The sequence below is a fragment of the Phlebotomus papatasi genome, chromosome 2 (assembly GCF_024763615.1).
Source record: "Phlebotomus papatasi isolate M1 chromosome 2, Ppap_2.1, whole genome shotgun sequence".
Taxonomy (NCBI): domain Eukaryota; kingdom Metazoa; phylum Arthropoda; class Insecta; order Diptera; family Psychodidae; genus Phlebotomus; species Phlebotomus papatasi.
Genome location: NC_077223.1, coordinates 14,621,953 through 14,634,596, shown reverse-complemented (window position 1 = coordinate 14,634,596; position 12,644 = coordinate 14,621,953). Strand labels below are relative to the sequence as shown.

At 33.7% G+C, this 12,644-nt stretch overlaps 2 protein-coding genes across 4 annotated transcripts in view; one reads left to right on the top strand and one right to left on the bottom strand.

Annotated features, from left to right (window-relative positions):
* LOC129802702 (parathymosin-like) overlaps positions 1 to 12,644 on the top strand; it is a 265,721-nt gene that overhangs the window by 45,640 nt on the left and 207,437 nt on the right. The gene's annotated exons all lie outside the window — the stretch shown is intronic.
* The window catches only part of LOC129802681 (N-acetylneuraminate 9-O-acetyltransferase), a 49,155-nt gene that overhangs the window by 36,098 nt on the left and 413 nt on the right, over positions 1 to 12,644 (bottom strand). The window contains exons 3-6 of one of the 3 annotated variants that reach the window (XM_055848682.1): positions 11,809 to 12,547; positions 5,561 to 6,411; positions 1,068 to 1,676; positions 381 to 986 (exon numbers count right to left, since the gene is read on the bottom strand). In XM_055848682.1, coding sequence (XP_055704657.1) covers positions 1,109 to 1,676; positions 5,561 to 6,411; positions 11,809 to 12,547 — 2,158 coding nt within the window. In that variant the 3' untranslated portion in view covers positions 381 to 986; positions 1,068 to 1,108. Of the gene's footprint in view, positions 1 to 380; positions 987 to 1,067; positions 1,677 to 5,560; positions 6,412 to 11,808; positions 12,548 to 12,644 lie in introns of those variants that run through there. The other 2 variants (XM_055848683.1, XM_055848685.1) reach the window with 2 other exon arrangements.

Here is a 12,644-nt window from a genome sequence, read left to right as displayed (position 1 = left end):
AATAGCTAACTTGATATTGAATAGACAACCGAAAACTACAAATTGGCAACCTACGTAGTTTTGGAGATATCTTGTAAAATGTGTACGAAAACAGGAAAAAATTTACACTAAAATCGGTCGCATATTTCAGAGCTAATGTCACCCCCCTGCTTTGAATAATAATGATAACAATGTATAAATTTGAGAAAAACGGTTTAATGCTTTTACTGTACCGGTAAGAATATGATGCCCAATAAGACACAGTTCTTATTTCTATTTTCGTTATCAGTCGCTGGATTTAAAGGCATAAACTGATGATTTTTTTTACTGCATGTAAAAGATGAAAATAACGCTAAGACGGCGGTGGTTGCAAACATTACATGAAGATGAATAAACTTGAATTAAACTTCTCAATTTCTTTTTAATAAGCAGAATTTTACAATTAAAATCCTCATTGGTAGTTTGCTGCTTTTTGATTCGAGCTTCCTAATATTTTTAATTAGACCTATGAGAGATTTGGGGCAGTTTCACACATTATTTACTACGGAAAAAAGATAATTCTAGGATTATTAATTGATATCTAACAATTGTGGATAATATTTTCAGATACTCAAAATCTAAGTTAAATATTAAAAAATAAGAGTTGTGAAAAAATATTCAACAGCATGAGACTGCCCTACTCCCCTTTATTTATCTTAAAGGATTATTGTTCTGTAAATTCCGATCATCAGCACCTGAAAAAAAACATCAACATTCGCCCTCTCTTGCTCTCTTTCTCTCTTAAGATCACTAATAAATTTTTATGTGACTTCCTCGTGAAAAAATGCTTTGGTCATTCATATAATTTCACTTAAACTAGATTAAAAAGTCAACTAGCCTAAAAACAAAATCACTATAAAATTGTGCAATTGGGAACCATAAGCGTTGAGTAACACTGGAGACCCCTCTGTGATAGACAACAGAGTAGGAAAGAAATAAAAAAAGATCCCTCGAGGCTGAGTTCGTCTCTGGCATTGTTGGCAACGAAAGAAGAAATGCACCAAATGGAAGGGGATAATCTTTTGTCGCGGAGAAACAATAAATATTACCTGATTTCCAAATTGGCGGAAACACACCATATTGAGACCTTTTAAAACATGCCATCATACCGTGCAATGGGGATGAGGATGATGAGAAACGCAACAAAATTCCTCACAACTAACTTCCAGTCACTGGGTACAGCATATGGCAGAAGGACCAGTGTTAGCCGATGAACCTCATGGGACACACAGATGAAGATGAAACTCGTTATGATGACATTGAGTGTGGGAAAACCAGGAATTAGCACCAATACACCATGTCGATCAGCAGCCAGCCATATATGATACTGGCAGATGAACAATTCCAGTGATATTCGTCCGAACCAGGCAAAAAAGGATGAGTACCTCGTTCGAAGGATTCCCGAGATATTTCTCAGTACAATATATCCAATGATTGGAATGAAGACAATATATGAATGAATCTCCTCACACTCCTGCTTATTGCGGCAGAGGAAGGAGAAAGTGGTGTAAAAGCCAACACCACCCACGGCAGCCAGTGTAGCTGTCAGAGAGATCCGTCGCGAGAAGAGATTCCCATGGTTGTTGTCATCGAACACAGCGTACTTTTGAGCCACGTGAAAGATCGCCGCGAATATCATTCCGGATGTTATTGTGTACCTGCAGGGAAATGCATTTGCTAGTACAACTCAAGATGCTGATCAATTTACTGTATGCTTGATTTTCTTTAGAATATCAAATTGGATTAAAAAAATATACTCTTAGATTAGCTTTTCTGACTTGTCTTTAGAAAAAAAAATTAGTTACTAATTCATTATGGATTTAATATCGGGTTAAACGGAAACTTTTGATATTGACAAACTGATCAAATTATAAAATCCAATTGGGGATCACCATAAAATGTACAGAATTATTTTTTATAATTAATATAACACATTTAACCCTCCAACAGGTAAGACCGCCTCCAGGCGGTCTTCACAAAAATCACATTTACAGCGACAATAAAGGTGTTATTTATTTAAAAGTGCTATAGTGTCCTCGGTAATAGTCTTATAAACATCTTTTAAAAGTTTGAACTCATTTTGACTCTTCGTTTTGTTGCTATTCCCAGTTTTGTGTGACAGGTCAGAGAAAAAGCAACAAAAAATATTTGTGCAAAAAAACTCATTTCCAATTTCCATAAAAATATCTATTTAAAGTTATCTGACTAAAACAAATTTATTTTTTACTGAAAGATATGTCATTCTACTTTGTATATTTTATTTAAAAAAATTGAAAAAACTAAAAATGTGAATTTTAGAAGCAAAAAGAGTTTCAAAAAATTTTTATATTTTCTCACCTAGCGCCTAAACTAAAAAAAATAATGAAGAAAGGATGGTTTTTTCGACTTTATTGGATCATAATTATCCTAGAAAACATTGTTTTAGAACTTTTTTTTCGCATATTAAAGAAAACACCGTTAGAGGGTTAATTAAGTCCTTGTAATTTTTTACTTACTTAAAGGGGAAGCCTGAATTAGAAGGTAAAAAAATTATTTTTTATTGCCTGAATCGAAAGATAAACTCTTTTCTAGAATAACTGAATAGGTTTGCAAGCGTTCGGGAGAACACCGAAAACTTTTAAGCGCGTCTTCTTTATTTCTTTATTTCTCTATTTCTTTATTTCGATGAAGAAATATTTCTGGATTGATTGGTGACAGGTAATAAGTAATAGGTCAAATAGAACAATATTCAACCAAAAAAGTCTTGGAAAAAATCACCAACCTTTTATTTTTTATTTTTAAAAACTTTCTTATTTTTAAAAACGTCCAATTTTGGGCAAAAGAAAGGGCATGATTTTCCAAAATGACAATTGCAATAGGAAATTCTCCAGAACTTGGATTATTCTTCAGATATTGTCCCTTTAGAATATCATTTGTTCCAATCTATGCAGAAGTTTGGTGTGCAAAAAATATGGATTTGCTCAAGCTGTCAAAAACTACCTTGCGAACTAACTTTCTTCAAGAGAAAAACAGACTCTCCCTTTAAAAATGGAATTTGTAAACTTATACATTTTTCGAGGACAAGTGTTAAGATTAATGGAGAGTACATCCTTGATTATACAAATAGTATTTCTAAAAGAAAATATCTGATGAAATTTACATTTAGGAGTCCTACGAACTTATGCAATCATCCAATATATTCCAAAATATGCATTAAGTGGTTATGTAAGGGATTAGTTTTTTCCAACATAATAAAAAAATTATTTGAAATATTTTTTTTTATTTATTTAAAAATTCAGACTCTGGTACCTCATTTTTAATGACATTTTTTTTTAAAGAATACTTTTCGGTGAATAGGAATTCTCGGAGTAGGTTTTTCTTAAATCCAAAAACCAAATATTTCCTATTATCTAATGAGTTAAACTATTCCTTGAGCGAAGAATTTTTAAAAAAAATTAAATTTGAATTTTTGGGAGAATTTCGTACAATACCATTTTTGATGTATTTTACGCCACGTTTTGTTTTGTAAAATAAGTTGTGATGAAGCAAACATAAAATCCTTCGTTCAAGGACTAGGTTAACTAATCTGATAACAGATTTTTTTTTTTAATTCCGAGAAATTTTAGAAAATATAGTTTAATTTAAACGTTGTTCAGAGTGTGAATTATTTTCTTTTGGCAAAAAACAAATGGTCAGTAAAAAGTTAAAAGTGGTCAGCAGAAAATCAAATTTGATCAGCAAATAATTCGAAATAATCAGCAAACATTTTCAATTTTGTCAGTAAAAAGTTAAATTTTGTCAGTAAAAAGTTACATTTGGTCAGTAAAAACTTCGAATTGATCAGTAGATATATTCGAGTTGATCAGTAAAAAATTAAAAATTAATCAGCAAAAAATTACAAATCATCAGTAAAAAGAAAATATGGTCAGTAAAAAATTAAAAATGAGCAGTAAGAATATTCGAGTTGATCAGGAAAAAATTAAAAATGAGCAGTAAAAAATAAAAAGTGGTCAGCAAAAAATTAAAAATGATCAGTAGAAATATTCGTATTGATCAGTGAAATATTAAAAAGTGGTCAGCAAAAAATTAAAAAGCAGTAAAAAATAAAAATTGGTCAGCAAAAAATTAAAAGAGGTCAGTAAAAAATTAAAAGTGGTCAGTAAAAAACAAAAATCGGTCAGTAAAAAATTAAAAGTGGTCAGTAAAAAATAAAAATTGGTCAGTAAAAAATTAAAAGTAAACAATAAAAAAATAAATGTGGCCAAATTTTATTTTTTGCTGCTCATTTTTAATTTTCTACTGACAATATTTTATTTTTCACTGATCGCTTTTAATTTTTTGCTGATTACTTTTAATTTTTTGCTGACCACTTTTTATTTTTTGCTGACCCCTTTTGATTTTCTACTGATAAAATTTTATTTTTTTACTGCTCATTTTTAATTTTTTACTGACTATATTTTATTTTTCACTGATCACTTTTTAATTTTTTGCTGACCACTTTTTGTTTTTTACTGACCATTTTTTATTTTTTTACTGCTCATTTTTAATTCTTTGCTGATCACTTTTTAACTTTTTATTGATCATCTCGAATATTTCTACTGCTCGTTTGAAATTTTTTGCTGACCACTTTTTATTTTTTACTGCTCATTTTTAATTTTTTTGCTGCTTTTTTAAATAATTTTACTGATCATTTTTAATTTTTTGCTGACCAAATTCAATATTTTTACTGCTCATTTTAAATTTTTTACTGACCACTTTTTATTTTTTATTGATCATCTTTTGCTTTTTACTGATCATGTTTTATTTTTCACTGATCATGTTTAATTTTTTGCTGACCACTTTTCATTTTTTACTGATCGCTTTTAATAAAGTACTGCTCTTTTTTTAATTTTCTACTAATCTTTTTAAACTTTTTGCTGCCCTTTTTTATTTTTTACTGACCATTTTTTTATTTTTTACTGATCATTTCAAATTTTTTTGCTGACCAAATTTGACTTTTTACTGCTTGTTTATTTAATGCCATTGTAAATTACCCCGTTATACTCTAAAATAATAATAATGCACATTAGAAAACTTTCTTGTGAAAAGACATAGTTCCTCTATGAGACATTACGGCCCTTAGTTTAAGCAAGCCCGGTATAGTAAAGTTTCACAAGGACTTAAATAACTAGGATCCCTGCAGGTGATATTAAAAATTTAGGGTCTTATACAGGGGTACGCGAGATTTTTGACATGTCGTTGGTGATTTTATTATAATTTGTGCGCTTTTACTACCTCTAAATCTAAACGATTCAAGAATTTTTTTACACTGCCCAGTTTCATTTTCGTATTTAAAAAGAGATAAAATTAATAAAATGTCTTTTGAACACAGATTTATATAACGCCCGTCAGAATAGGATTGATAATTATTTTAAATAAAATTCTTCATAAAAAAAACTAATGAAACGAATATTCATAAATTAATTGATTTCAATATCGTTTCTCCGAAATGCTGAGAAAAGCGAGTTGGGGCATTTCGCTTGAGGATTGACCTGTTGCTGAAAGTGAATGTGTAGTATCTCACCTGTCGAGCTTCCAGCGGTACCACCATTCGTGGATGTCATCGTCTGTCGTGACGAAGAGTGCCTTCCAGGGTCGCGTGACGAAGATGCGCTCGAAGAATACCTCCGACATGAAGAGTATCGTGATAACGCCAAGCAGAGTCACAAACTTAGCAGCCAGATAAAGGTACTGATAGGGATTAGCGTCTACTGTTGCAGCTGTGATGTGTGGCGGAAGGGCTAGGACCACATAAATCATACAGTACCAGAAAGAGATTAAGGGTACAAAGTAATAGAACTGGTAAGGACGATTCATGCACAAGCACAGGAGAATGGTGATGAAGTTGAGACGAAAGAGGATCTGGAAGAATCTAACCAGACCCGCATTCCCAGTCTGCCACATGTATGTGAAATGACCATATCCCGAAAGGAAGAGATAGCCACTAATAAGCACCTTAATGTGCATATGAATCGGTAGAACACGTTCAGCTCCAGTCATGTGATACACCAAAATCACCAGCTGCATCCATCCTTTGAGTTCATCCGTCTCATCACGGTGCAGCACCTTCGTGAATCTACTATCTTCGGTGAAAAAAAGCCCCAGGGCAAAGACGTAGCCAACAGGAATCCAGAAACTGAATTCTGAGTAGTATTTGTTTTCCTTCATGAAGAAATTCGTGCGATCACAGAGGTAGAAATAGGCCATGATGAAGGCAAGAGTGGCGAGTGCGTGAATGGGTGAGATGGAATCTGCTGGAGTTGGCTGATTGAGGGGCATATACAGTGTCTGACCGCGAAAGTTCTGCATCCATCGTCGCAGAAGCATTGCCACAGACAGAGCCACACAAACACCTAAAATTGCATATGTGACCACCTGAAACAGAAATTCGGTTGCGTTTGGATAACATTCCGGCCTATCTTCATAATACGTTATTTTCTTCAATTTTTGGATATGTTTTAGAATTTAGAGGTTGCCTATGTGAACATTTTGTCCATATACAAAAATACTCTTGAATTATTCCTAATAAAGATTTTTCAAGGTCAAAGGTTAAAAAGGCTTCAGACAGCGTATTTCCCAAACAAATGAGGTCATATTTGGGTTCATTGGAAAGGTCTTGGAATTCCAAACAAGCCTGAGCTGATTCCAATCGGTTATGAACCGATAATCAAGCGGTTCATAACCGATAACTAATTTTTATCCGAAATTCGATCATATTACTATCAAGCTTTTTTGCTCGGTCTTTTGAACCATTCATAAATCGGTTTAAATCGCTTCTGAACCGGTAAACAATACATGGTGAGAAAGTACTTTTGAGGTATAACATCAAAGTCATAAAAAAGCATGGGATAACGATCCTACCGACTTTTAACCACTTCTGGAGAGAGAATGGAACGAGATATCGGCAAGCTGTTTTCGGGCTAGGTTAACCCTCTATCAGGTACACTCAGTCCCGATATTAAGTCTTTCGGGATTATGCATCTGACGGAATTATGCACATACAACTATGCAAGTATGCTTACCCTTGGGAGTCAAATGAAATCATTTTTGAAATACGCCTGAATGCATACTATTTTGCGACGCGGAAAATTTGAAAACATTTTGCTACTTTTTCAGAATAAAACTGTAATTTCTTTTATTAAGGTATTTTTTTTAAAAAATATTCTAACCATTTATTGAAGAACTCTTGCCAAAAAGTACTGTTTGTTAATGCATTTCTATTAAACAGTTGAATCTTTCTGTTTGAACTACTTTTATTCCGCGCGAAATTCGTTCTACGGTCGATTTATTCAAAAGAAAGCCCCTGCGGGTATGCAAATTTCCTCGATGCGTAATGCCATTTCGCGCGTTTTTTTTCAGTCCCGAAAATGTGCATAATACCGTGATTGAGTGTAAGACCATCTCAAGACGGTCTTCACAATAATCACATTTACTGCGATTACAAAGTTTTTATTAATTTAAAAGTGTTATAGTGTCTTCGGTAATAGTCTTACTAAAATTTTTTGAAAGTTTGAACTCATTTTGACTCTTCGTTTAGTTGCTATCCCCAGTTTTTGGTCAAACAAAAGCAAAAAATAATATTTGTGCAAAAAAACTCATTTCGAATTTTAAGAAAAATACCGATTTAAAGTTATCTGACTAAAATAAATTTATTTTTTATTGAAAGGTATGTTGTTCTGCTTTGTGTATTTTATTTTATAAAAATTGAGAAATGTTAAAATGTGAATTTTGAAAGCAAAAAAAGTTTAATTTTTTTTTATATTTACAACAATTACGGACTTTTGTGAAATTATTCGCGGATTGTATTTTTTGTTCATAGAATTTTCCTTATCCCAAGAGGAATTATATGCACATCGTAAAACCGTTTTCAGACTAGAGCTACTAAACTAGGCTATACCAGTTTTCGAAGGTTTCAAAATCCTGAATAACAACCAATTTTAGTTGTTCCTTTGGTTCAAATTGATTATTTTTCCTTAAAAATCCATTTCTAAGTCAAAATTTTCCAAAAACTTTCGATTAATAAGAAATTTGAGAAGTTAAGCCTTGTGGCTAAGCCTTATGGCCTCTACACATTGGGAGCAATTTTTGTCAAAAATTGCTTTTTTGAAGGAAATTCCCTGCAGCGTTGTAGGGGGAAACGTCAAATTTCTGTCAAAAACGCAAATTTAACGAAAATTGCTCCCAATGTGTAGACGCCTTTATGCCCTAGACACACTTACGACTTAAACCGAGAGACGACTTAGTGGAAAATGATGGAAATGCACTTTAACAATTATTTCTAATATAATTACGCTAAGCCGTCTCTCGGCTAATTCTCATGTCTGTCAAGGCCCTTAGGTCTGAAGCCCGTATAAGCACAATGGGTGCTCCAAACAGATCTAAAATTCTAGACCTCCATTTCTTACGGTTTCCGACAAAATTGACTCTAAAATTCATTGTATAACACTGTGCAGCAAAGTTTTCTCGTGTTCTTTCAAAGGACTGGTATTTTAGGTTTTTTTTCGGTGTTTCTTGAGAATATCTGTCAGAGAAACTTATGGTCCATCTAGCAGAGTTTCTGAATTAGTTTGAGATGAAAATCTTTTAGAAATGGGTCGCCTACATATTTTAACGCCTTAAGTTTTCACCGTCTAATTTAATTTTTTGGTGCCCCTAATTTTTTGGGCGCTCTAAATTTAAATGTCCAATTTTTAAATACTCCTAATTTTTTGCGTCTTGTTTTCATTCTTTCTAATTTCTTGGCGTCTAGGAACTCTAATTTTCTAAGTGTTCATTTTTAAAGCGTCTTCATTTATAACGCTTTAATCTTTTAGGTCCTTAAATTTTTTGGTTGCCATACGGCGCTCCTTATTTTTACAGCGCCCGGGGCGATTGCCCCCTTCGCCCCCGCCACGGTACGCCTATGACTATACCGAAAATGAACGGACTCTATCTTTAATATTTTTTATCCGATTTCAATTAACTTTTTTCTTTTGTTAGTCTTCTGTACTCAAACTTATTTGAATTTCGCTCAAAAATCACCTAAAAATTTAATATTTTGGCTCGCGTACACGCACGTGTGCAGATGCACGTGGGTCACTAGGATAAAAAGTGTTGTTAGATAGGCCTATATTATATACAACAATGTATCGGGTCGATCAGACTTACAGACCCACCATCCACTTAGAGGTCTGTCCCTATTTGAATTTCGCTCACTGTATTTAGAATAGAAAATGATCAAAGATAAACCCAGATAAGCCTTATTGTAGCTGAAAATCTTTACAGGCGACCATGAAATGCTTGCAATTCGGAATCTGTGAAGATTCAACAGTGAGTTGAATTTTAGGGGTAAAGTATCGCGACGACAAAACTGTTACCCCGAAAATTCAACTCAAAATCGAATTTTCGCGAATTCCGAATTACAAGCATTCCGAGATTGCCTGGAAAGAATCTCAGCTACCATTTATTACTGTACAGTGCTGTCTCTCTATATGCACAGCTTTTGTGTCGGTTGCATTCAAAATCAATTTGTTTACATTTTGACAAAGTAATAAAGAAAATTATTTTCTTGGTAACTAATTTTTCTTGTTTTTAATTTTCTTAATTTTATTTTTTCTGTCTCATATTAGCATTGAACAGACTCACATCGAACAGACTGGGCTTTTTTACATGGTCATTGCTTTTTTACTCCTTCATTGCTTTTTTACATGTGGAAAAAATATTCAAAAAATTGAGGCATCAAACCAATTTTTGCATCAATTTGATCTTTTTCCGTTCTCTGAGACAATATTCTGTAAAAAGAAAATGATATTTTAGTAAAATTAGCCTAATTTAAATACCTTGAACAAAAAGCAAAAAGCAATTGCCCGGTCAATTGCTTTTTCTTGACAATTCCATATCACATAGTCCGTTAACATTCTCTATTTGAATTCACTGTTCGAAATTTCATCGACCACCATCGAAATCAGCTGATGCCAGGAAAAATCAAAACAAAGGAAATTTTACTCATAAAACTCTCGTGAAAACTTTTGAAATACATTCAAAATGAGTCTAGGCTTAGTGAAATTAAAGTTTAGCATAAAATACATGTGAATAATGTGAACTATATTGTTTTGAACAACTGAAAATATTTCCCGCCTTGGACAATTTACTTATACTGGATGGCGCTGTTCTCAGTGAGTTATCTAATCGAAAACAATGAAGGTGTCATATTCACTTCTCCATTTCTCCTTTGAAAATCGATTAAAAGAGCAATGGCCCAGTCTGTTCGATGCTACTGGGCCATTGCTCTTTTAATCGATTTTCAAAGAAGCAATGGAGAAGTGATATGACACCTTCATTTTTTTCGATTAGATAACTCACTGAGAACAGCGCCATCCAGTGTAAGTAAATTGTCCAAGGCGGTAAATATTTTCAGTTGTTCAAAACAATGTAGTTCACATTATTCACATGTATTTTATACTAAACTTTAATTTCACTAAGCCTAGAGTCATTTTAAATGTATTTCAAAAGTTTTCACAAGAGTTTTATGAGCAAAATTTCCTTTGTTTTGATTTTTCCTGGCATCAGCTGATTTCGATGGTGATCGATGAAATTTCGAACAGTGAATTCAAATAGAGAATGTTAACGGACTATGTAATATGGAAGTGTCAAGAAAAAGCAATTGACCGGGCAATTGCTTTTTGCTTTTTGTTCAAGGTATTTAAATTTGGCTAATTTTACTAAAATATCATTTTCTTTTTACAGAATATTGTCTCAGAGAACGGAAAAAGATCAAATTGATGCAAAAATTGGTTTGATGCCTCAATTTTTTGAATATTTTTTCCACGTGTAAAAAAGCAATGAAGGAGTAAAAAAGCAATGACCATGTAAAAAAGCCCAGTCTGTTCGATGTGATTATATTTAAAATAACACGGGAAATTCTAGAACAATAAAAAAATGATAATTTATTAAAAGAAAGAAAGAAAACCGTTGGGAATTTAAAAAAAAGGTGTGCATATTCAGAGAGAGAACTGTCAAAAAAAGTACCCAAACTGTGCATATAGAGAGACAGCACTGTATTTGGATATTTCGTGTTAGCCAAGACATTAATTTATTTTATCCCGTATTTTATCAGAAAGATCTAATCTAAATCTTAGATAAAAGTATGATTTCGAAAATCCCAGGGTTAAAATCCAGGACTTTACACTGAGTGAGAGAAATTCGAAAAAGTTAAAATAACATTCCGGAAATGTTAATTTTACCCTGTACTATTGATCCGAAATTGGTGTAAATATTACCCTTTTTAGGTGTATCGGGGGTTAAAGTTACCCTTTTTCATGTTAATTTTACACTTAAAAAGGTGTAAAATTAACATTAAAAAATGTTGATTTGATATATTTTAACTCCTAAAAATGTTAAAGTTATGAGGAAAAAAGTTAATCGCACCCTCGTTTTTTTTCTCAGTGTAGGATTCCGTTTTTCGGGATCTCGGCACAAGCACGCGGAGCCCAGGATAAGATGGATGGTTCTAGTGATTGTTACACTGAGAAAAAAGAGGGTGCGATTAACTTTTTTCCTCATAACTTTAACATTTTTTAGGTGTAAAAATATATCAACATTTTTTAATGTTAATTTTACACTTTTTAAGGGAAAAATTAACATGAAAAAAGGTAACTTTAACCCTCAATACACCTAAAAAGGGTAATATTTACACCGATTTTGGATCAATACTGCAGGGTAAAATTAACATTTCCGGAATGTTATTTTAACTTTTTCGGATTTCTCTCAGTGTAGAGAATAAGTCATCCTTACCTGCAGAATAGTGTAGGGCTCTGCGCTGCTGCAGCATGTCCCATCGTTGAAATTCATGTAGTCATTGCAGTACATATTGAGGAGAATTTGGACGTCGTGCCTGAGAGCTAGCGGTCCCAGTTGAACGCCCTCAGTGGCCTCATCAAGGAGCCCCTGTGCAATGAGCCTCGAGGAGGCCCACACTGGTACACTTGAGTATTTGAGAACCATCTGAGTGGCTCGATTGAGCGCTTCAATATCATCATTCGTCAGGGATTTCCACTCCTTGGGTACTTTGTCCTCCACAATGGGATCTTGCAATTTCCACAGAACTCTCACTTTCTTGGCCAGTACTTCCTCAATCGGGCGCACCAGATGTGTCATGTTGTTGGAAAAGCTCTTCAGAAGGTCATCTGTAGTGTTTCCGCTCAGGAAGTTGCTATGCGTGCAACTTGCAACGATCAGAGATGGTGGATCCTCATCTTTGCACCATGCAGAAAATTCTTCCACCATCCCACGGGCCACATCCATCGTGTGGACATAGTTAACGCGAAGTTTGAGCTTGAAATCGTGAAATTCGAGATTTGTTGGAACCGGAGAGTCAGCTAGAGAGCCATTGTCATCATCGCTGGGATGGAGATGACTGATAAAGGCTTCGTATAGCATTCGCAGACGCTGGTCGCCGATGAAAACAAAGTGATTCTCATTGCCCCAGAAAGCCAAATACCGGAAACATCGACGGGTGTCTTGCTGTGAATACCTGTTGCATGAGACCAATTAGACGCCTTAGACTAATTTTGTTTCATTAGAACTTTTTCATTATAGCTTTTAAATGAAATCGATAGTCATTAAACACT